The sequence below is a fragment of the Tupaia chinensis genome, unplaced genomic scaffold (genome assembly GCF_000334495.1).
Source record: "Tupaia chinensis unplaced genomic scaffold, TupChi_1.0 Scaffold138568_1, whole genome shotgun sequence".
Classification (NCBI taxonomy): domain Eukaryota; kingdom Metazoa; phylum Chordata; class Mammalia; order Scandentia; family Tupaiidae; genus Tupaia; species Tupaia belangeri.
Genome location: NW_006198462.1, coordinates 737,044 through 761,741, shown reverse-complemented (window position 1 = coordinate 761,741; position 24,698 = coordinate 737,044). Strand labels below are relative to the sequence as shown.

The following is a 24,698-nucleotide window of genomic DNA, read 5'->3' as shown; positions in this document are numbered from 1 at the left end:
CCATTGGACTCCCATGTAGTTGACTATGGTTCAAGTCCTGGATCCAGTGGCTTAACTCATGTGGGGCATGTGTGCGTGCATGCCCAAATGCCCAAGAGGAGAATGGAGGAGAAGGGATTACAGTGTGGTCATTCCTCTTGGGGGTGATTTCTCACTTTCTGTTTCTCTATCTCTCCTCTGTCCAGCTAGTACATATACCCTATAGGAAAAATCTCTTAAAAAGATATTGAAGAGGGCTTACTATCAAAGGGCTTACTATCAAAAAAGATGTCTTCCTTTTCCAGAACTATTTAATCGATCATAATGAATTATTTCTGCATTCAAGATGATTCCTTAAAATCAGACAAGTAATTGCCTTTTCTTAATTCTACGTCATTTACTTTCTTTTGTCCTTACAATTTTTTTCTATATCTCCTTTTCTTAATCTCTCTCTATTCCTTGCTGACAGCTAAACATTAAAATGATTTGAATAGATGACTACTTTGTTTGACAAATTGTATTGAATTATTCTTTTGACTTATAATTTTTGGCATATTAATATTAGACCATAGTTCCATCTCTTTCTTCTTTAGAAAGTTCAAGTACAAAAGAAGATAATTTTATTATGAAAATGGAAATTATAACCAAACACAATGATCGACTATGGTAGTTTTATTAAAAATAAATAATATTAGAAATTTAAAAATAAAAAACTAGTTCTTGGGACCAGCAGTTAGTGTAATGGCTATGTCGCTGGACTCCCAGTAGTCAACCACGGTTCGCGTCACGGACCCGGTGGCTTAAAACTCACTCCGGGCGCATGTGCATGCATGCCCAAGATCCCGAGAGGAGAATGGAGGAGAAGGGATTGCGGCATGGCCATCCTCCCTGTGGGGTGATTTCTTGCTTTCTGTCTCTCTGTCTCTCTTTGTCTGTCTGGCGAGCGCATGTGCCCTATAGCAAAAACCTCTTCAAAAATTAAAAAAAAATTTAAAAAAACTAGTAAAACCTAGTTCTTAAAAAAATCTGCCATAACAATACCAAATCTGAAAAATAAGAATCCAAATAATTCTGTTATTTTAAATATAGGTCATTACTAGTGTGGAAAGTTTGCCATATAGTAAGTACTCAATAAGAACTGTAGAATAAATAAGTAGAAGAGAGCAAAAACTGGAAAAAAAATGCTCGATTTTTTTGATTGATGGAGTCTCCTTACTGACTACACTTAAAACTGAATTTCCTGTCTTGAATCTTTTGCTATAAAAGACTAAAGATCCATCATACCTAGTCTCTAACAATAGGAAAAAAAAAATAAAAAACTACCTCAATAAGTGGTAGTTTTTCTGAGAGCTGTAGAAGTATCGTAGCTTCATCTAAATAGAGATCAAGCAAAGTTCATAGATTAAATCTATTATGACAAAATTGCTGTAGTATCCATTTTGATGACAATAACATGTCTGTTACTTTCAATTTCTTTTTTGATGTACCAAGAGCAAGTTTAAGCACACTCACGGTGAAATAATTGCTAAGCAACTTCAATGTGAAATTAAAAGCTATTATTTTAAAATAACAAGGCCAAGAAAACATATCTTTGGCAAAAATATGGACAACTATAATGACAACATGTGCCAATGAAGCGTGCCTTTTAAAATGCATGTTGCCCAAATTGATGGAGTCATCCCATTTCTGAAAGGTGATCTTATGTAATTCACTTTAAAATCAAACACTATTTCAGCTATGCTCAGTGTTACATTAAAGCTGGCATGAAGGTAATTAGATATCATTTGTGGTAATTAAGGACATGCCACTTTTTGTTCGCTTAGCCCAGCTTGATCTCTGCTTCACAGAATTTAGAATGTATCAGGTGGTACTTCAAGCTTGAAAACCTTGTGGTCTCCCAGCAACTCAAAGAAAGAAAGATGTAAGCACTACTTTGCTGGCTTTCAAAAAATACTTGGAGGAAATCAGCTTCAAAATTTAAGAACATAGATGATACTTGAAGGAGAAAAATCATCCTTCCTTTTGGAGCAAAATCCATTGCTTGTTCTGGGTGATTTTGTCTAGAAAGTTCACCATACTAGTAATCTTTGGTTTTGCTGAGAGACAAAAAATACAAGTCTCTAGAAATTTTTTTTTTAAAGTTTAAAAAAGCGGTTATTCTTCAAATGTTTTATCAGTGATAAATATGACTTGAAAGTTGCATGGCTTTCACCTAAATATACAATGCCGTATCTTGTAATTTGAAAATAAATATTCAATTAATGGAACTTATTAATTATCTATTTGTGCACAAAACACTATAATGAATGGGACATGAACCAAAGCCTGATTTCAAGAGGCTTTATTTATTTATTTATTTTATAAATACCAAAAATAAGCATCTGCAAAAATGAAAATGTATTTATGAAGTAGCATACTGAGAACTTTTAATTAATACAAGGCAAAATAAATAAATACATGCTATAATTATGTGGAAAATATTTTTTAAATATGAACCAAAATCAACTCATCTGCTTATCCTTATACACTTGCCATTATTTCCTTGTACTGACTAAGCTGACCACAGACAAGAGAAGGGTATGATAGTTGATTTTATGTGTCATCTTGGCTAGGCCATGGTTTCCAGACATGTGGTCAAATATTATTCTAATTATTCCAGAGGGAGCTATGGATGAGATTAACATTTAAATCAGTGAATTGTGTGTAAAGTAGGTTGCCTTCCATAATGTAGGTAGACTTCATTTATTCAGATGAAGCCTTGACCAGAACAAAAGATTGACCTTCCCCAGAGCAGAACAGAATTCTCCTGTAGGTGACCTTTGAACTTGAATTGCAATATTTCTCTTCCTGGGTCTCCAGTCTCTCAGCCCACCCTGCAGTTTTGAACTTTCTAACTTCCATAATTGTGTGAATCATCTCCTTAAAATAAATCTCATTCCATATAGATGTACACTCTATTTTTAAATTTTTTGTGTTTTTGTATATTTTACTATTTCCCCCCCTTGCTTCCCTCCCTCTCACTCTCTGCCATTTCCCACCCTCCTCCCACACCATCTCTGATATCCACAGTTGCTCTCCATGCTTTCATACAGTCCAATATTTCAGTTTCTGCCATAGAGTGCAGACATTTGAAAAACACTTGTATATCCATATTTATTGTGGCATTATTCTCAATAAATAAGACATAGAACCAACACAAATGTCCATGAACAGATGTACACTCTATAGATTTTTGTTTTTCTGGAGAAATCTGGCAAACTTGTGTCAAATCCTTAGCTTCCAAATTTCAAAAGTCTAGACACACATCTAACCTAAAAGATTTGGAAGAACACAACTCAGTAATGACCCAGCTTTCCCAGTCTCTAATTGGATAAAAATGGTGAAAGAGGAAAGAAGAGAAAGGGAATGTGGAGAAGGGTCCTCTGCACTATCTTCTCTGGAAGACAAAATCTTTAAAGTCAAAGTGGTAGTGGAGGTGGCATCACTCCTGAGAGAACCCTTAGAAAGTTGGACATAGGGACCAAGAGTAGGGACATGACCGTGGGGAGGATCTATAACCCATATCTAAATGGAAAGACTATACTTTCTTCCATCAGCCTGGTGAGGAGCAGCAGACGTATCTGCATGCTATGTCTGGTCCAAAGGACCTAAGATCACTTTGCAGAATTACTTGCACTGAACATTGGCTGGGAACACTACAGATGCCCTCAGGATTTGAGAACAGAGATATAGCACAGGGAGCTGACTGGCAGAACTGAAAACCACTGGAGTTTAAGAACAATAGACGATACACAGAGACCTTGGTGGTTACTGATTGAAGGTCCAGTGGGAATAAGACACCACAGCAGATGCATCATGGAGAGCTGAGCACAAAGAGAAAGAGACACCATCCTCTCATGATTTTGTACTACCTAGCACCCCAGACTTTACACAACCCACAAGCATGGAAGATAGTGACCGTGAAATAAATGAGATTAGATTTTCCCAACCCATTATAATGAAGGCTCCAAAGAGATTATATTAAGTTATTAGAAAAATTGTATTTCCCTTCCCTACCCCCTTCAGTTTCATGTCTGCTATACCTGTAAGTAAGGAAGCAGTAATAAATAGAGGAAAGAGACAGATTCAGGAGATGGGTTTCTAGCCCAAGATCCATCAGTCATAATTTTGGGAAGCCAGTTAGTATACCACTTTATTCAATTGCTAATAGCAGAAAGTACCTGAGTATGGGTAATTTACAAAAATAGAAGTTTATTCAGCTCAAAGATTAGAGGTCCAAGGTCAAGGGTCTGCATCTGGCAAGGATCCTCTGGCTGCATCACAACAAGGTAAGAGCAGGAGCTTAGTTCTATCTCATTCCTCTCCTTATAAACTACTAGGACACAATCATGGGGCCGCCAACCTGAGGCCTAATCACTTCCCAAAGGCTCCACCTTCCAACACCACAATCGGAATAAATCTCCATACTCTCAACATCATTACATTGGCTCACCAAGTTTTAACAAATACATTTGGGAGGGGGGATATGTTCAAATAATAGCACTTAGCTACTTTGAATTGTTCTCTCAAATGTAAAAGGAAAGAATAAGACTACAAATTCCTGGTTGGAAGCAAATCTATTTTTTTTTTCTTTCCCTTGATATACATTGTCAGTGATCTCAAAATATAAAGGGAAACACCTAGCTTAGAAGGAAGTACTACTTCTTTATTATTACATTTGATCACTGTATATCTTTACAAAATGCAAAATGTTTTTTTCTATCATGAATATAGGGCATTTAGTCAAGTTAAAAATATTACCATATACATTATCGTCAACAGATAACTTTTCATTTTTAGGTCTGATAAATGTTGTGTGTGTGAGTGTGTGTCTTGATCACATTTCTCTCACTCTCTATTACTCTCTCCCTCCTATACTGACTCTCTTATCTACAGTTGTCCTTCCTACTGTTACACCTTCCAATCTTTTAGTTTCTGCCATAGAATACAGACATTTGGTATATATTAAGCAGGGACATACAATGCCTCTCTTTCATAGTCTGGCTTGTTTCACTTAGCATTAAATCTTTCATATTTATCCATGTTGTATCAAATGCCAGTCTTATTGTTTTGAGTATGTAATAGTAGGGAGAACAATTGTAGATACCAGAGACTGTACAGGAGGGTGGTGATTAGTAGGGGATGCAAGGGAGGGGCTCAGTAATAAAACATTTAACAGACAGAAGAATGGAAATTTATCTGTTGGGGATGATATATATGGTAATATCATTGACTTGATTTACATGCGCTGCTTGCATGATTTGAAAAACTGTAATGTATACTATAACGATGTACAATGATTAAACGTAAATAAGAAATCATACAATAAAAAAGAAGGAAGTCCACAAACCATGCTATAATTTGCTTTTGCACAATTTCTAGTCCATAGCCAGTGCTCAATAAATATCTGTTTAAGCGAAATGAAACAAATCTCAGAGGTTAGTGATGAAATTACCTCTGAGGTTTTGTCACCTAGTTATGTTTCATTGTTCTGGTTGGTGAGCATGTAAAAGTTTTCTCTAACAATAGACAATTGGAGCCAATAAAAAGCCATCAAATTTACTTTTCTGCTACATGCTAAGCAATGTTCAAAATTTTCCATTTACGATCCTGCAAATTATAGTTGCTTCAGAACATAAAGAAAAATAACAGAAAGAAGCATAAAAAATAATTCTTTCTTTTACTAGGAAAGGCATTTAACCATAGCCTTCTTGGTTATTAGGGGACAGATGATACCAGTAGTTATCCACTTATTCAGCCAAACGCGTGGTGCTGGAAGGGATACAGAATAGTGGAGTGAACTTTACATGTTTCTATGTATTCCTGTCTTTCACATTCTCAGGTAACTTTTCTAGCACTTAGAATCACTTACCGTTTGCAGTACCCATAAAGATTATGACAACTTGAGTAAAACTCAAGGCACACACTATAAAAATCACGTGTAATCCTGAGATCCAGTGAGAAAGGCAATGAGGGAAAAATCCTCTGGCCATCTAAATGGTAGCATGGTCTTTGAACCTTGTAGTATTAGAGAAAATGTCTTACCTTGGGGAAAAACCCTCTAAAAGTTGTTTAAAAGCTCTAATGGTGCATAGTGCAGGGTTAGATAGCCCAAGTCTCATTTGTGGAGCACAGAGCTCTAGCTCTAGCTCAAGCTGCTCCAGCCCACATAAAACAACAGTGAACAGCAACCAATAAGCCCACCCACACAGCCAGGCCCTTGAGAGCCTGCTGAAGATTTTCCTTTAAAGACAGCATCTACAATGTGAGATGCAGCTTAACCAACCCTCCTCCTACTCAGCACTTGTCTTTAAGGGATGAAAAACAGTGGAAAATTTCAAAAAGAAATGACATCACATCTATATGTTAGGCATATAGAATGGTATGGATATGACTTTAAGCCCTATGACAAAAGATGACCTTGGACATTGAAGGTGGATGGAGCTTTTTGGAGGCTCCCTGTGGCCTCTCCTATGGAAAGAGAAGGGTACGAGGTTCTGATTATTAAGTTCAATTCACTGCTCAGGTCTCAGCTGCTCTCCTGGGCCATTTTCTGTTAATTCCTACCTGGATTCAAATTGCTTGTCTGTAATTCTCAGAGACCCCATTAACCACATGAGGGTTCTCTTAAGATTTCTACCTGGTTCACTCGGCCACCCCCTTTTCCTTGCTGTTCTTGGCAGTAAGACCTCAGACCATTTTTCTTGTTGCTGAATTGAATACTAGGAGTGGAGAGATGGAGGCATGTCCCAAAACTGTACAATGGTTCTTAATTCCCTTTCTTACATGGTACCCAGAAGCCTAAGTGGTCTCTGATACTCTGTTATTAGTGAAGTGAGGGTCCTTTTGACCCCAATTCATATCTACATTATGCTAATCTCTGTTTTTAAATAAAGTCCATTTTATAAGATACTGTTGTATCCTGGGATCAGCAGTTAGCGTAATGGCTATGTCGCTGGACTCCCATGTAGTCCACCGCAGTTTGCGTCCCGGACCCAGTGGCTTAAACTCACACCGGGCACATGTGCATGAGTGCCCGAGATCCCAAGAGGAGAATGGAGGAGAAGGGATTGTGGCGTGGCCATCCCCCCGGGGGGTGATTTCTTGCTTTCTGTCTCTCTGTCTCTGTCTGGCGAGTGCACGCGCTCTCTAGCAAAAACCTCTCAAAAAAATTAAAAAATAGAAAAGATACTGTTGTATCCTGAAGACATAATAAAAAAAAATCAATTCCTTTGAACTGGACTTCACATTTCTAAGATTCTTCAGAGAAACTTTTATTAGCCTTTAAGGGCTCTCTGCTCAAGATAGGTGATTTGTAGGTGATTTTCTAATGGAGTACTTTAACTATTTGGTCACTTTTTAAAATAGGTGTATTGCTACTATTTTGTTCTTCCTTGTTAACACCTTTTGAAATATTATATTTCCATTGATTGAGGATGCCTTGCTCCCACCACAAAACCAGTATCACCTCCTACAGAAGAACTAAGACAATGTGTATAGAAAGAATTGAATAAATGATCTGTCTTCATGGACACCAGCATTTCCCCATGTCTTGAACCCAGGAAGTGCCAATGAACAATGAATTTGTGAGACAAACAATGCTGTACTCATGAATACTACTAAGCAAATCAATAAACTTCATATGTTTATGTAGTACCTTCCTTAGCAGGCAGACTAAACTGCTTCTTAACATTTGTTAAGTTTTCACAAATTTTCTGCCAGAAAATATTAGGTTGTTGGGAAAGTCATGACGTATTTTTCTATGCAAAAATGCATCATGACTTTCCTGATGACTCAACATTACTAGTTTTCTTTAATACTCAAAGATATTAAAGCACTGAAAAGTTTGCTTGGCCAGGGTTTTCAGAAACAGAATAAAGATTACTGCCAGACTCCAAGGCAGTGTACACAGAATGATTTAATGGGAGGCTGCACAGAGTAGTTGCTAAGAGCCAGGCTGCTCAGTGTTAGCCCTTATCTCTGTGTGACGTTGGGAGTTACTCAGCTTCACTGGGGCTCAGTTTCCTCATGTACAAAATAGGGTCAGTCATAGGTTTGCTGTAAGATTAATAAGTTAATGAATAGATTAGATCAGGCACATGGTCAATGATCCATAAATGTTAACTCTCATTATTGCTCTGTAGTATCAGGGTAATTATTACCCCAAAGCTATCTGGATTAGAAAGATTTAAGTCAACTCAGAAAGCCTATACAGCCTTTGAAGTGATGGTTCAGATAACACTTCTCAAGCACGGTGGCAGCAGCCTCTTCACTAGTTTTTCTGTTTCCAGATGTGTCACCTCCCATCAGTTCTCTTCACTTTTGGGATTTATCCTTTTAAAACATGAGCCTCACCCAGTCATAAGCATATTTAAGATTCACCAGTGGTTCTGCACTGAGCTAAGGGTAAAAATCACAAGCACCATTGGTCCATTGGTCCTTCAAGTATTTCATATTTCAGACCCATTTGCCTCTCTTGCTTCCTTCACCATCTCCCTCTTAGAGTGGATCATCTGGGCAAGTTGAACATCCCTCCAACACCCTCTCACCTAAAGCCTTACACATATTCTATTCTCTTTGACTGAACACTTCTCTCATCTCCATCCACATCCATAATGATAACTCTCCCCACCCATATCCATAATTCTCCTTGATAATATTTTATGGCATGGCTTTAAAGTCACTTTTTTTCTATTGCTGGAGGGTGCATGGGCTTGCCAGAGAAAGAGGAAAAAAGGATGGAGAGAAAGAAAAAAGGAAGACCATCCATGGGGTGTGGTCATGCCACAATCCCTTCTAGGGTTAGCCATCTGAGATCTGACTCCTTTTAATTATTGGACTATGGGACTGACTCCTCTGAGAGTTCTTGATTAGCCCTTTAAACTATAAGAGTACACTCCCCAGCCCCAAACACAAAGCACTGTATTTTCCTGTCATAATTAATCAAGTTATTACATGTCTACTTTCTCTGCTAAACTATAAATCCTTTTCACTACTACATATCCAGGACCTAGCACAATATCCAGCACATAATAAACACTGATGAACTCTTTGCTCTAAGAATGACAAGCTCACTATTGTAGGGGCAAGATAGAACTGACTTCATGAGCTAAGTATGACATGGATTGACTTAATGGTTCAATGTAATAGCCTCCTTTCTCCCTGATTTCCTGGATTATTTCTCCCAGGAATTCTCAAGAAACTTCAATAGGCTTTTTGTGGTAGCCCCATAACATATTTAAACTATTTGCTATGGTGGGGTTAATATAAAATGATTCATAAATGGCTGACTTACTTGATTTAGAAGTAAAGAGGCAATATGTGTGATAGTTCTTTGCTGTTTTGGCACAGAGTATTGAAAGTCTGATATAGGCCAGCTGGTGGGATACCTGGATCCCACATGGTTGACTGTGTCGTTTGAGTCCTGGACCCAGTGGTTTGGAAAACTTGCTGGAAGCATGTGCATGTGTACCCCAAATCCATAGAGGAGCAGGGTAGAAAGGATTGTGGCATTGTCAGCCCCTCTAAAGGGTGCTTTTTCACTTTCCCTCTCTCTCCTTCTGACTTTCTGTTTGTCTTGTGATTGTTTCCTATAGCAAATTAACAAAAAAAGTCTGATAGAATATATTCATCAGTCTTCCTACAGTCCCACTAAATAAAATATGCATTATCTATATTTTACATTAAATATTCAGGGATTGGTGTAACTCTGGTTAAGCATTTGTGCCAAAAACATTTCAAAGAATTATTTAATTTTATTTATTATTTTAAAATTTGCTATAGGGCACATATGAGCTGGTAGGTTGATGGTGGCAGAGGTATCTCTCCTGTGTTGCTAACAGCATTCATCAATGAACATATCTGGACTAGCGTTCAAGAGAGAAACAGTGAGATAAGGGAAAAGTGAGAAAGTAAGCTAGTCCAGGACTCAAACAACCATTGGCCATGTGGGAGTCCAGTGCCTTAACCACCATGCTACCTGCTGACCTCTATGCTAAAGATTTTAAGTAACAAATTAAAGACAAAAATTTCTTATGTTTTTTGACTGAAAGGGAAAATTATGCATGGGTTTTGAAATTAGATAACTTTCTTCAACCTAAAGAATTGTTCCAATCAAATGCAATGAAAATAATGATTTTTTTTATACATTGAAAAAAATGTTAAGTTTATCCTGATTCTTTTCATTGGAATATGTCTCTCTGATTATATTCTATTACCTATGAGTTTTACACACTAACTAGGACATAGACATAGTGAGCTCCATGGACAATTAAAGAGATTCTAAAATGTTAAATATAAAGGGGATGGGCCAGGAGATAGCTTAGCAGTTGTGTCACCGGACTCCCACATGACTGACCACGGTATGAGTCTTGGACCCAGTGGCTTGCAACTCACACTGAGCATGTGTACATGCATGCCCAAAATCGCAAGAGGAGAATGGAGGAGAAAGGATTGTAGCATGGTCATCTGCCCTGGAGGGGTGATGTCTTACTTTTCCTTTCGTTATCTCTGTCTAGTGAGTATGTGTGTCCTAAGGCAAAAACCTCTAACAATAGAAAATATATATATGTATATAAACACACGCAAAGGGGAAATCAGGGTTAGGATTCAGAATCTAAGTAGAAATACAAGCAGAGTACATAGCAAAACAAAAAGTCAATGACTAGAGACCTCTTATAGTTCATTCTAATTTGATGTAGACCTAACACTTGTTTGGAGAAGACTCACAGCAAGATGGTGAGAGAGAGTGGGAGAGAAAGAGAGAGCAAGAGAGAGAAACCAAACAGAGGAAGGGACTCAGAGATATTAAACATGTTCATAATTCTATTATTTTCACAAATATTTTGAAAGTAAAGGTCAAATGATAATTCTCCCTGTTCCATTCTTGGTAAATCTACAGGAGGGGCTCTGATTAGTCATATTTCAAGTAATGGGATTTAATTTCCTCCATTTATATTCTTTGAGTGGCTGTCCTTTGTCCAAAGTAAGGCAGGTAACCTGCCTGAGATTAACACATTATCCAGGTATCTCTAGTATTTTCAAAATACTTTTTAAAAGATAATTTCTAATGAACAACTTCAACAACGTAATTTTTTGTTAAGAGATAGGTTGTTCAAACAAGGATACTTTGTAAGATGGTAGCAATAGAGACATGTTAGATCTCATTTCATCACCAAGAATTAACTATCCTAAAGACTCTGGGTTAAAGACCGCCATGGAAATGGACATATTACTGATAACAGTGCCTTCTTATTCTTGTCAATTACAGTAAATAGGACTATTGCCTCCACTTTAGCAAAAAATAAGCCCTCCATGAGATATTTGAAAAATGATTTTCTACCCATTACTATGTCAACTTCCTCTAAATGTGAAGGAATATTTATTTATTTATGCACAACACATGGCACAGGGTATCTATTATGGGTGATTAATAAATATGTGTTGAATAAATACATGAATAATTAGAGAATAAATGACTGATTTCTTAGAAGCTGTGAACTCAATTGGAATAATGGTTGTCAAGTTTGACAGTTTGAATTTCACTTGGATACTATTCATAATTCAAAGACAGAAAGAAAGAAGAAAAAAAGAAACTCTTTATGCCAGTGTAAGTCAGTACTTATTCATTTCCACTGAATGGCAGTGAAAATGGAGCCAGTGAAAATTAGTTATGTGAATGATCAAAACCCCACAACCCACTACAGGTAGGTTTCTAACTATTCCACATCATCATTTTTGGCTACAGTTGGTTAAAAATAGATTCCCAGAGCACTTAAAAATAAAACTAAACCATTAAATACAATAGTGAAAGAGAAAAAAACACAGTATTCAGTCAATACTCAGACATGGCTTTCTTCCTATTATATTTTGAGTTAACTACTAAAAGTTTTTTATTTATTCTATTTTTTCCCCACTGAGAAAACTTTTAAGGCCTGAAAAGTGAATATAATATGCTATATGATAGAATAGAAAGTTTTAAGTGTGGAAACTTATTTTCCATATAAATGAAGATCTATTAAATAAGAAAAAGTGAAAATTTTTACATAAATATATTTTGTGTCTTAAAATAGGAAAATAATCCACATTTACATCTAACATTATATTTCGTAATCTTTAATTCATGGGTAGACAGTACTATTTAAAAATAGAAATATCTTTACAACTGCTTTAAGTTTAACTGAGATTCTAAAACCAATTTATCATGATCCTTGCCCTAATCAAAATCCTTCCTATTTGACAGTACCTGCTAATGACTATATATAATCAGTTAGCTAGGGACTAAACTCGGAAAGTCACCAGCAATGTACATTTGCACACCTTTCTTACATTTTATCAATATATCTTGCTTCTGTAGTAATTGATTAACAAAATACTTACTGGATATATGACAGCAATTCCTACAAGTAGTGAAGAATAAAGGTCCCTGCTTCAGAGGAGTTTATGATTAAGTTTGGTGATAAAATTAACATGTTAATGAAATGATTAGCAAAGTATAACAGAAGATATTACATAATTAAATGGTACTTTACAAAGACATAAATAATTATAAAAATTTAGAGAAAGATAATCCACAAAAGAAAGAAAGCTTAGAGAATACTTCTTAATAACAATCATCATTTTTGTTTCATGACAGGTACTTAAACACTACTGCTAAACTTTGTGAAATGGGTTTTTACATTAGTTCCCTTTCATAGTTAGTGCAACTAAAATCTAATGAAGAGGAATGACAACCCAAAGTCCTCATAGTTAGATAGCAAAGGGACTGAACAAATTCCTGCATTCTTTCCACATTGCAACATTGCTTTGTATGCTATTAGGTGGACCTTGATGTCTGAAAACTTGATTACATAGAAGGGAAGGCCAAGGCTTTTAGACAGAGTGCAGAGCATAAGATATGAGGAATAAAGAATTTACCCTCTCTCACCTCAAATAGTTGTCAAGCTCACAATATGTACGAGCCAGTATGCTGGAAATCAATGAAAAGTAAAATAGTCATGGCCTCTGCCTTCATGGAGTTTAGACACATACTAAATATAAAATTATAACTGATACAGGGACTGTGCAAGAAGATTTACATGATAAGACTAAAAAACAGAATAAAAATTTAACCTGATAAGATCAGAGAAGGTTTTCATGAGACACATAGATGTGTATATGATTATATAAGTATGTAAAACACACACACAAGACCACACTCTAGGGGGTAAAGACTGATTATATGGGTGTAGAATAAGCGTAGACAGTAGAAGAGAGGTGAAAAATGCCAAAGGAAAATAGTTTGTTATTAAACTAATGTAAACATTAGAAGTTATAGTAACTGGTTGATGTGGCTACTGGGTAGGCTGAAGCCACATTAGAGACCCGGGTTCCATTCTTGGCCCATCCCGAAAAGCTGGTTGACGTGTACTCGTCAATTCAACCACTCAGGAACTTGAGGCAGGAGGATTGCAACAGAGACTCTGAAAAACAAATGCCCTCCCCTCCCCACAGAGGAGTCAGAGTAACTAAGCCAGACCAGCAGATGGTAAGGTAGTTATGGTGGTGGATACTCCCACATGGCCGACAGTGGTTCGAGTCCCAGACCTGGTGGCTTGGTTTCACACTTTCCTTCTCTCTCTTTGTGTTTTCCTCTGGTCAAATTAAAATAAATGAATAAATAAAATAAAATAAAATATTTTTTAAAAAGAAAGATTTCTTTTAAAAGATAAAGGCAGGAATCTTGTACTTAGTGGTAGTGAATATTAAAAAAAAAAAGGACAAAAAATCAGAACTGACTGATTTACTACATATAGAAAAAGAAACTGTCTAAGAAGTAGCACTATTTTGTAATACTCTACAAGGCTGACTCACAGGAGAAGGTTCTGGCTTCATATCCAGATACCTTCCTGAACCTGCAGGCTGTACACATATCCTTGATCAGATGATTGAAGCTGGGAGTAGGTCAAGGAGGGAGATTCTATTGTGGGTGGCTGTCTTCTGTCTCTCCCTTCCCATGGAAGAGAGAAAAGATAACTTTACAATAAAAGTTATTTTCAAAACAAGTGAGCACTGTGTATTTTGAAGACATTGGGATCACAATTTTACTGAGCTGATTTCATCTCTTAGGTGGATACTGGTGAGGTAAGAAAGAACACTGCATTCATTAGAATAAATAATTCATCCAAATTTTTTAGTAGACTATTTTGAGCAGTAACAGTTTACTTCACCTTTGAAATCTGTATTATGGCTGATGAGAAATTAGAGTTCAATTAAGATTAAAAGAGAACTCAAGCACTTTATTGGAAGAAATAGATGAAAACCAGAAAAGAATTCTCTAGATAAAATTAAAAACATAAACAGATCTGAAAATGTTTTCCAGCTGAGGTCTTTAATACAAATGATTAAAGGAACAATAAAACTCTTTGAACACTCTGAAGAATAACAAAGAAAGTAAGGCAAATCAAAATGATGGAATGGAGAGTGGTAAGGGGACTAAATCTAAAAGTAGAAGATGAATTCCAGGTTTAAAGGTAGGATAGAGGGAGGGAAAATGTGCAAAGAATGGAAATAATGTCCACAGAAAAAAAGAGAATAACATTTCTACATTGTAGCAACTCCCACACTATGAAAACCCTACATAATAGATATAAAAAGAGAGGAGATAAAGGCGGCAATTAAAGCAATTACCTCTATACTGTACATCCAAATATATTCTACTGCCAGAGAGAATTAACCATCTTTTCATGGAGAATAAAATACCTGAAAGTGATTTTTTAGACTGGCCTTGGATATTTTGATTTCCGATATACAAAAGAACTTACTAAAAATATGAAACTTTATTGAGGTGTCATGATAATGGAAAGAATTTGAGTTTTGTTGTCAGACAGACCTGAGAAAATTCCTGGCCTTTACACGTACTACCCGTGTAACATCAGGCAAGCTGTTAAACTTCTATATCAGATTGCATAACTGTAGGCTGTGGATAATAATCCTTTATTTATTTATTTATTTTTGTGAAGACCGAATACAATAATGCAAGTATCAATAGGTGTCTTGCATTCTATTAATGTATCTCCTTATTTAATTAGAAATTAAACATTTCCTTTAAAAACTAACATTTTTTAGAAATTATAAATGAATGACCATGACAAAATTTGTTTTGACCATCATTTTTGTCAGAGAAAAACGAGTCAAATTTTTTCCCCAAAGTTGTAACTAAAGGTAAACCATTTCTGTCACTTGAGAAAAGATCCCCTAAAAGTTTTCATGTTTATAAATCCCCAAACTATGCTAATATTCTTCGTTATAAGGTAGAATTTTGTTTGTTGATTCTATACTCTTCCTCCAGGGGAGAATCATCTGCTCTGATCCACACTGCTGTGAGTGGTCTGGTTTAGGAGGAAATGCTGATGGTGCCAATGAAACACTTCGACCGGAAAGAAAAGACTTTCAAAAGGAACGCTCAACTGAGACCAGCAGATGGCATAATGGTTACGTCACTGGATTCCCATGTAGCTGACCGTGGTTCAAGTCTGTACTAGGCAGCTTAAAACTCACGCTGGTTGCATGCGTGCACAAAATCCTGAGAGTAAACTTATTTAAATGTATTTATTTCATGAGAGAAACAAGAGAGAAGGGCCCTCAACAGGGTCCTGTCATGCCAGTTTCCCAACATCCGGGTTAGTTCTAATGAACAAATGGAAGCAATAACTGGAGACCTGGTAATAAATTACAGTAAATTCTTACTGGTGAGACTTCAGTACTCCAATTTTTAATCTCTACAAATGTGGTTTAAAGTGTATTTGCATTGGATATAATCAAATTGTATTTCTTTTAGTTCTGCAGATAGTTCTTTCTAATTTTTAAGTTATCAAGAAATAGGGATAAAGAAATATGTGCAAACTGCCCCAAATAGCTAAACTAAGTGGGTAAGTACAGAGAAAGACTAAGGGAATAAAGACCAGGCATTACTAAGGTTTGACAGTTCCTGAACATAGAAAGAGTTGGACTACAAGGAGCTAAGAAGTATTCTAAGCACAGAACTATGATAAAGCAGGCCCGCTGAGAACAGATGTAATCAGGAGGTCAGAAAAGGTGGATACTTAAGGGGCAAGAACCCTTGACAGCTCTGTGGAACAAGGATACCTCTTATGAGACTTTGTAGGTAGAATTGTTTGAAATATCAAGCATATTTGCTTCAAATTTGCTTTCTTAATTTTGTATTTATTCTTTGAAACAAATGTACTCTCCCCAAAAAGTTTTCTCTAACTTCACTCCATTCTTTATAGATAGCTTTGGATTTTCCTGATTGACCCTACATTTAGCTGAATCTCTGTATAGTTCAAACTCCATCAAGCCCTTTGCCCTCTTGGGGAAAAAGGACATTATTATATTTCCACTTATTCTAAAACAGCATTCTGATTATATTTCACATTTTCTTAATGACAGTGATTTGTTTGGGGATGTGTATGAGAGTCAAGCCAGGCTAACATGACTCGAGACCAGGATTTTGCTGAAACTACTGGGAAAGAAAAGCAGTCTCTCTCCAAGTTACCAAGCTGGGGGCAATGTGAACCTTGAACTTCTAGGTACTATTGTGACCTCTCGATGAGAGTCTTCCTAAATAAGGAGTCAACCCAGAGAAAAGATGAGAGATGACGGAAGACAGATTCTTAGTACCACTGTTTGCGTACCTAGTTCCAGCACACGTGAAACCTATCTCTGGACTTATGGGACACATGAGCAGATAATTTGTTACTTAAGTCACCTTAACTTATGTTTCTGTCACTCACAGCCAATAAAGTTCCACCTCCAACAGCATTATTTGTCCTGCTGTGACTTCTGTCAAGTAGGACCTAAAAGAAGATGAGGAAAATCTACCAAAAGAATCCTACACAGGTCTGTGGCCTCTCTGACTCTGTCCCTTATTTGGCATACAAAGTATTCTAAAAATCATGCCGCTTCAAAACCAGCATGCACTAGCTGGCCTTTATCTGCTTATGTCAAGAACGCTACTTAAAACCGGGACAGAGATCAGGCCACTGCTTCGTTCCTACAGCTAAGCCTTGATCATGGATAAAAAGAAATTCTCTATGTTTCTGTGTTCTCTTCTAGTTTTATCACGACCAGTTCTATCCTTGCCTAGACCTGCACCCTTTGTTCAGGACTCCTGTGCCGAATTTGTATTGCTGAAGCTCAATCCTGGCCCATGCAGTCTGTCTACACTTTTTTACCTGACGTACTCTGGACTTTTTCACTCTGCTCTCTTCACATATACCTACACGTCTCATTCTGTTTTGATTTCGGGCTTCTGAACCTCTCAGTCTTGCCATACTTACTTAGCCCAGTACCTGGATTTGTGTCCTGCTCCATTTTCCAGGCACTTAAATCTTGGTGCTGTTTTCTAGGTCTTTGGTTCTAGCTGAAGATGGTGTAGTCTATGTCAATAGGGAAATCTCTCTTGTGCGCTATTAGAATTGAGAGGAACTTTTTAGTCATAATGCCAGGAGACTGCTGCACATTCTTCAGACTAACCTACTACTTATTTCATGAGTATTGATTCTGTCTTTTTTTCCCCCACTACCAATAAAATATTCTACTTAAGCATAGTGATGGATAACTTAGGAGAAAGTGACTTCATCAACCAATTCATCAAGCTTCAGAATTTAACTGTCATACACAAATATAGGATGAACAACATCTTGTGTTCAGTAGGGACAAAATTCCATCATCTGAAACAAATCCTTTAATATCATTATTCTCCAATTATTATGAGACTTTATTCCATCATTGGTGCATAAAATGGCCTTCAAATATTAAAAAAAAACATTCATGTTATGGATGTTCCTAAGGAACAGAACTAAGTGGAAGTATAGAGAAGCAAATTTCAGTTTAGAAGAGCGTTTTAAACTTTTAGAGTTAGCTTAAGAAGGACTATGCTCTTTCAGTAGGTGGTAATACTTCCATTGCTTTGTTGTGCTTCAGTGCTTTAACTAGTAGGATATTCAAATCCCAGTGTTCAACACCCCCAAAATTATTTTATTTTGGAATAAAGAACACCTGATCTGAAGATATGAGTCATCTATCTTTAGACACAGTATCTCTTCTGAGGTCCTTTTTTGGAACACTTTTCTGTACATTCACTCTCTGACCTAGGAGCAAAATCTCCATCTGGCCTACCATTTGGTCTGCCCTGACAATCTGGAACTCCACAGTGCAGTAGGCTATGAGAATTATTTCTAGTCTTCTGGGGCTCTTTCCCCTTGCCTCCACTATGATTATCACTATACAGATTTATGCTAAATTCTCCATGTTTTCCTCTGACTGAAAAAATGTAGACAAGCTGGCTTTTTGATGAGTGAGAATACTTTCCTTGAACAATAGAAGTTTCCTCTTGACCTAATAATTATCCTATTTATTCTTGCTCTGTAACTAGTATGGTGGTACAAACTTGAAAGCTACCAAACTGTATATTTTTTTTCCTTGGAATATTTTTTCCAAACTTAAATTTTAAGAACTGATTCCATTTCCTAGCAATTGCAAATAATGCTGCAATAAACATAGATGTTCAAGTGTTTTTCTGACACAAAAATGAAAAGTTATTTCCTGATGATAATGTATATGGTAATGTCTTTGTCTTGACTAATATGCACTGTACATATAATTTTAAGGGCTGTACATATTATTTACTATCCTTGAATAGCAACTTTAATAAATGTTGAGAAAGTTGTGTATAAAAACTTTTAATGCAGCTGGAAGAGATGAACTAGACTAATTAAATGACTGAGAAATTAATTATTATTATTATTTTTCTAAAGAAAGAAAAAGGGTAGGTATATTTGACAAAACTGTAAAATCATAAAATTTTTAGTAGATAAACATGGTATTCTTCAGAATATTCTGGAATGTTAGATTGTATTGACTTCCTTTAAAGCTTGACAAAGTTAAGGTTTTCAATAATATTTTGTACTGGGACCTGAAGTTAGAGTAATGGCTATGTCACTGGACTCCCACGTAGTCGACTGCAGTTTGAGTCCCGGACCCGGCGGCTTAAATTCATGATGAGCACGTGTGTGTGCATGCCCAAGATCCTGAGAGAAGAATGGAGGAGAAGGGATTGTGGCATGGCCATCCCCCATGGGGAGTGATTTATCTGATTTTTCTTTTTGTCTCTCTGTCTCTTTTTTTTTTTTTGGAGAGATTTTCGCTATAGGGCACGTGCGTCTGCCAGACAGAAAGAGAGAGACATAGAGACAGAAAGCGAGAAATCACCCCCCAGGGGGGATGGTCACGCCGCAATCCCTTCTCCTCCATTCTCCTCTTGGGATCTTAGGCATGCACACACACGCGCCTGGCGTAAGTTTTAAGTCACCGGGTCCGGGATGCGAACTGCGGTCGACTACGTGGGAGTCCAGCGACATAGCTATTACACTAACTGCTGGTTCCCTCTCTGCCTCTCCCTTTCTGGCGAGTGCATGCTCTCTATAGCAAAAAACAAATAAACAAACAAACAAACAAAAACTCTCCAAAAAATCCAAAATCATAGTATTTTGTTCTCTTTACAAAAACATAGTTTTACTTTTTCTCCTTTGCCATACCATATATCTTAAGTACCCTCCACAGAAAGATGACAGTATTTTGTTCTACTCTCACCAATTACCTTTTGTAAAAACAAAACAAAAAACAAAACAAAACAAAACAAAACAAAAAAATCCTCTCACAAAAATGTTCAGACATCCAAATATGAAGATTACTTTAAAAGAATAACTTTAAAAAGGTAATGGAAGTTGGACTTCTGATGTTTTCAGCTTTTTCCTACTTGACTCAAGATCCTTTTTAGTTCTAGAGTCTCTGTTCTGCATTAAATATTCAGGTTGTGTAGATTAGGAATGTAATTTCTAAAATATGTACTTTCTAATATAGTATCAAACAAGTAGGATGAATGACAGAGTTCTCATTAGCATGAGATGATATCAACTATTGAGGAAGGGTGGTTACAACACCTTAGGCACATTCTTTAACATGAAGAAAAATGTGGTTGGTAGTTTAGATTTGAAGTACCATAAAAACATTTTGTATAATTCAGACCTCAAATACTTCCAAATTGGTAATACTCGTACAGAAAATTTTGCATAGTCTCTTCTTTTTTTTTTTTTGGAGAGGTTTTTTTCGCTATAGGGTGCGTGCGCTCGCCAGACAGACAGAGAGAGACATAGAGACAGAAAGCAAGAAATCACCCCCCAGGAGGGATGGCCACACCGCAATCCCTTCTCCTCCACTCTCCTCTCGGGATCTTGGGCATGTACGCACATGCGCCCAGCATGAGTTTTAAGCCACCGGGTCTGGGACGCGAACCGCGGTCAACTACGTGGGAGTCCAGCAACATAGCCATTATGCTACCTGCTGGTTCCCACATAGTCTCTTTTATAAATTCTTATGAGATTGGATATATTTGGAGCTTGTTTGTTTAGCATCTATGAAACAAAATTGGACTGAACAGATGCAGACATCTCTAGGAAACAGGGAAAAAAATGAAGCAAAGTCCTCTTAAGATAATATCAGGTGAACACTGTGAAATTTGTTTTAATGAAGAGCATGAAATGAATAAATAAAGTTAAAGAGAACCAGTAGAGTTAGATTTGGAAACTAAATCTAAATGAGTGTGAAGATGGTACTATAGGGAACCAGCAGTTAGTGTAATGGCTATGTCGCTGGACTCCCCGTAGTCGACCGTGGTTCGCGTCCTGGACCTGGTGGCTTAAAACTCACGCCGGGTGCATGTGCGTGTGTGCCCAAGATCCCGAGAAGAGAATGGAGGAAAAGGGATTGCGGCGTGACCATCCCCTCTAGGGGTTGATTTCTCGCTTTCTGTCTCTATGTCTCTCTCTGTCTGTCTGGCGAGCGCACGCGCCCTATAGCAAAAACCTCTCCAAAAAAAAAAAAAAGAAAAGAAAAAGATGGTACTATATGTATAGTTTTAATTTTCAAACTTTTTAAATTGCTAAACTACTCTTACAGTTTGTTCATTCAAAAGCTATCTATAAAACATGACCTCTGAAAGTCTGTAGGCTTATATTATGGTTTTAAAATCCATTTTCCAAGAAATCATTTACTAGCTTTGACATTTAAAATACCTACATTACAAAAAAAAAACAAACTATAATCACATTGTACTATCGACACACACAGGCTATAATTATGCTTCTGAACGATATTTGCTTCTCATGGGTCAAATGTATTTTAAGAATATTTTTCATAAGACAGAAAAATAAAATTTAACTAGTAGGATATGTTCTTAGGAGTTTCTTTCCAAATATTTTCAAAATGAATATGATATTTTTCAAACATGACAAAGGTAATGTTTGTAATGAACAGACTTGGGTTACCATAGATGGCAACGATTAACTGGGGTAATACAGGCTTAGAAAATGCTTTCATAAGGGACAGGATCATACCTGAGTAATCTCAGGAAAATGCAGTCTATTAAGAAGAAACTGATTTAATAGATTCTAAAGTGAAATTATACCACCTGACCTGAGAAGGGGAAGGAGCCAGGCAGCTGTAAAGGAACCAATAGCAGATATTCATGGACTTAGATTCTCACATCCCACCATCAGTTATGATAGACAGTGAATCTGATGGATTCGGTCCAGCCTAAGTATGATTTGGCACTTGCAGTCTAGACTATACTCCTGATCAAATTTTAGTGTGTTGGGGTTGTTAAGCAGTGGCAGGATTTGAGAGGAGAACATATTTTCTTAGGAGGTATATGGAAGGGGGAAAAAAAAAACTGGCTTATATAGTACAATCATTAAATAATTAAAACTTGAATCATGCAAAGATAAAAGTTGCTACTTGCTTAAAATATTGCTCTGAAATTTCAGTGTCAGTGTTTGAATTAATCTCTGTAAAAGATCAAAGCCTGACACTGACATCCTTAAAAAATAAAGAATTTCATGAACATAATTCTGAAGTCTCTACCCAATATACTTTAGTTCCAATTTAAGTTGAACATCATTATGATTGGAAAACACTTGTGAGATATGAGAGCAACTGGTAGTACTAATTATTCCTTTAGACTTACTATATAAATCACTACATATACTTCTCTAGCACTTAGTTATCTTAAAACTGTGTCAAGTAATCCAAAGCAATAAAAATATAAATAAAAGAACAAAGCCAAGCAACAAGGTCCACTGAAAATTTGTTTTTCATTAACATTAGTAAGTACATACTGAAAAAATATTCATGACAGTCAATTCTAGAACTATGACTCTCTAAAAATATTCCAAACACAGATATTGTTAAACTTTAATAATAATATAATGAGAAAGAAATAATTAGTATACATTTGAAACATTAGCATCTCAACTTCCAACAGCTGAGCCACAGAGGAAGCTCAAAATAGTACAATATAGTTTTTCTTCCATGCATAAACATTCTTTCCATGTAGTTTTTAAAGGATTCACCTATTATCCTCTGTAGTCTCCCTCCATCTTTACCCCTCTAAGTCCATCCTTCAATAGAGTCACAATGTCCTATGAAGAGGTTGCCCCCTGGATTAAGTTCTTTAATTACTTTCATTGCCATAGGGCGGGCGCCACCATGCCCCTTAATTACTTTCATTGGAATACAGGATAAAGTTGAAGCATTTTTACAGAAGGCAAATATCTTGTCTCACTTATTTTTTCCTCTTCAGATTCATCTTCCAGTTGGTATTCTAGTAATACTTATTACTCCTATTCATCTTAAGCTTCCAGTATTTTCCTTCTGATTCCTCCCCATCCTTTCCTTCCTTCCTTTTTTTTAAACACATGATATTGTACATAATTATGAGGAACAGTGTGATTTTTCAATATAAATATACAATGCATAGTATTAAATTTAGGGTAATTAGAAGATCCACCTTCTCCTTTACCTAAGGAAATTTTATTCTTCCAGTATGTCTCAGCTCCTATGAACATTCCCAGAGACCAATGAACTGTTCTAAAACTCTCTCCCTTATGATCCTGAAGTTTCCTGTGCATATCTCAACCCCAGCAGTTGTATTATATTGAAATGATCACTTAGTGGGTTTATTTCTCCACTCAACTATAAGCTGGTTCCATGCTGTACCACTCTTACACCTAATAGGGACTCGATGGGATAGATTTGTTGAACCGGATGTCACCCCCAATAGTTACATAAATACTATTTCTGGCAATAAAATACTTAAGCTATTTCATAGAGAATATGAAACCCCACTGAAATCAAGAAACTTACAAACTGGTTGTTTTAAAAATATTCTGCTGCTTGAGTAAAGTGAATTTAATCTTTTAATTTTTCTTAATAGTTTGCCTGAAGAAAATGCCTGTTCATAGATGTAGCCCAAGAGCATTTACTTGGCAAGCTGGCTTACCGCCTGGAAGCATCCCAGCATTGTCTAAGCAAGACAGTGATTGCTCAAGCAGTAGGCACGCTGATGGCTCTCAAGGCATTGCTGAAATGGTGCCTTTTCACATTAGAATTTTATGATTTTGATGGCCACAAATAATGTGATCTAGTTCAGTTACCCAAAGCAGCACATTTCTGTTTTTCTATTTTTTTATAATTCTTTTTCTTTAAGAATGATTATTATTTAAATTTATTTATTTATTTATTTTATTTACTTATTTTCATTTGACTAGAGAGGGACAGAATGAGAGAGAGAGAGAGAGAAAGAGAGAGAGAGAGAGAAAGAAAGGAGAAAGCAAGTCGCCAGGTCTGGGACTCCAACCATGGTCAGCCATGTGGGAGTCACGTGCCCTTAACTACCACACCATTTGCCAGCACCTGTTTTTCTAATTTCTAATATCTTAATTATTCTATGTATTTAGGCATAGTGAGAATATATGTAGACTCTTTATAGATGTTACACAAATGCAAATAACAAATTTATATATAGGTAAAAATGAATAAAATAGATAAGTCAATATACACATCGACTACTCAGAAATCCTTCTGTGTCTTGCAGTACCTGCAATTTTCAGGTAACAGTGATTTGGAATTCAGCCCACGTGAAACATCCACATAACTGCTCCAATTTCCTCATTTCACTGCATTAATACATGAATGTCTCAAGGATAATTTTTAAACAAAACAAATAAGATGATGGTTAACAAAGAAAAATCCTACTTTTGTATTAATGATAGAATTTTTTAGTATCTATACTTCTATATTTTACAAAAGGACATAGTCTAAAACCACTTTAGGAGATTTCCCTATAAAACTTATTATTTTCTAACTCAAATTCAATTTTTAGAGCATTTCAATGACAAAGAAGGTATATGTCAGAATTAAACCATCAGTGAGTATTACAAAGGCACCCTCCACATCTTTCCTTCCTCTCTATTTCATGGATATGTACGCTCCCTCTCTCTACCTCATTTACAGAATCCAGTGATTGAGAAAAAGTTCCTTACTTAGTATTATGTGTATCAATGGTATGGAACAGCTCATGTAATTCTTCTCCACTGAGAACACCATCTGCAAAATATGCTTTGAATTCTTCAAAGGATAATTTTCCATCATCTGAAATGGCAAGAACAAAAGAGAAGAAAATTATTTCAACTTTGTACACTCTTCTATATTTGATTTTTAAAACTTTGCCCAAATGCTTGTATATGTTTATTTGTACATGTACATGTATATTCCAAAAGCAAGTTCAAGATGCTAAAACATAA

General features: G+C 36.3%; 1 protein-coding gene across 1 annotated transcript in view; it reads right to left on the bottom strand.

Moving 5' to 3' along the window:
• NECAB1 (N-terminal EF-hand calcium binding protein 1) overlaps positions 1-24,698 on the bottom strand; it is a 183,548-nt gene that overhangs the window by 126,564 nt on the left and 32,286 nt on the right. Inside the window, exon 3 of the mRNA XM_006161410.2 lies at positions 24,438-24,546. Coding sequence (XP_006161472.1) covers positions 24,438-24,546 — 109 coding nt within the window. The remainder of the gene's footprint in view (positions 1-24,437; positions 24,547-24,698) is intronic.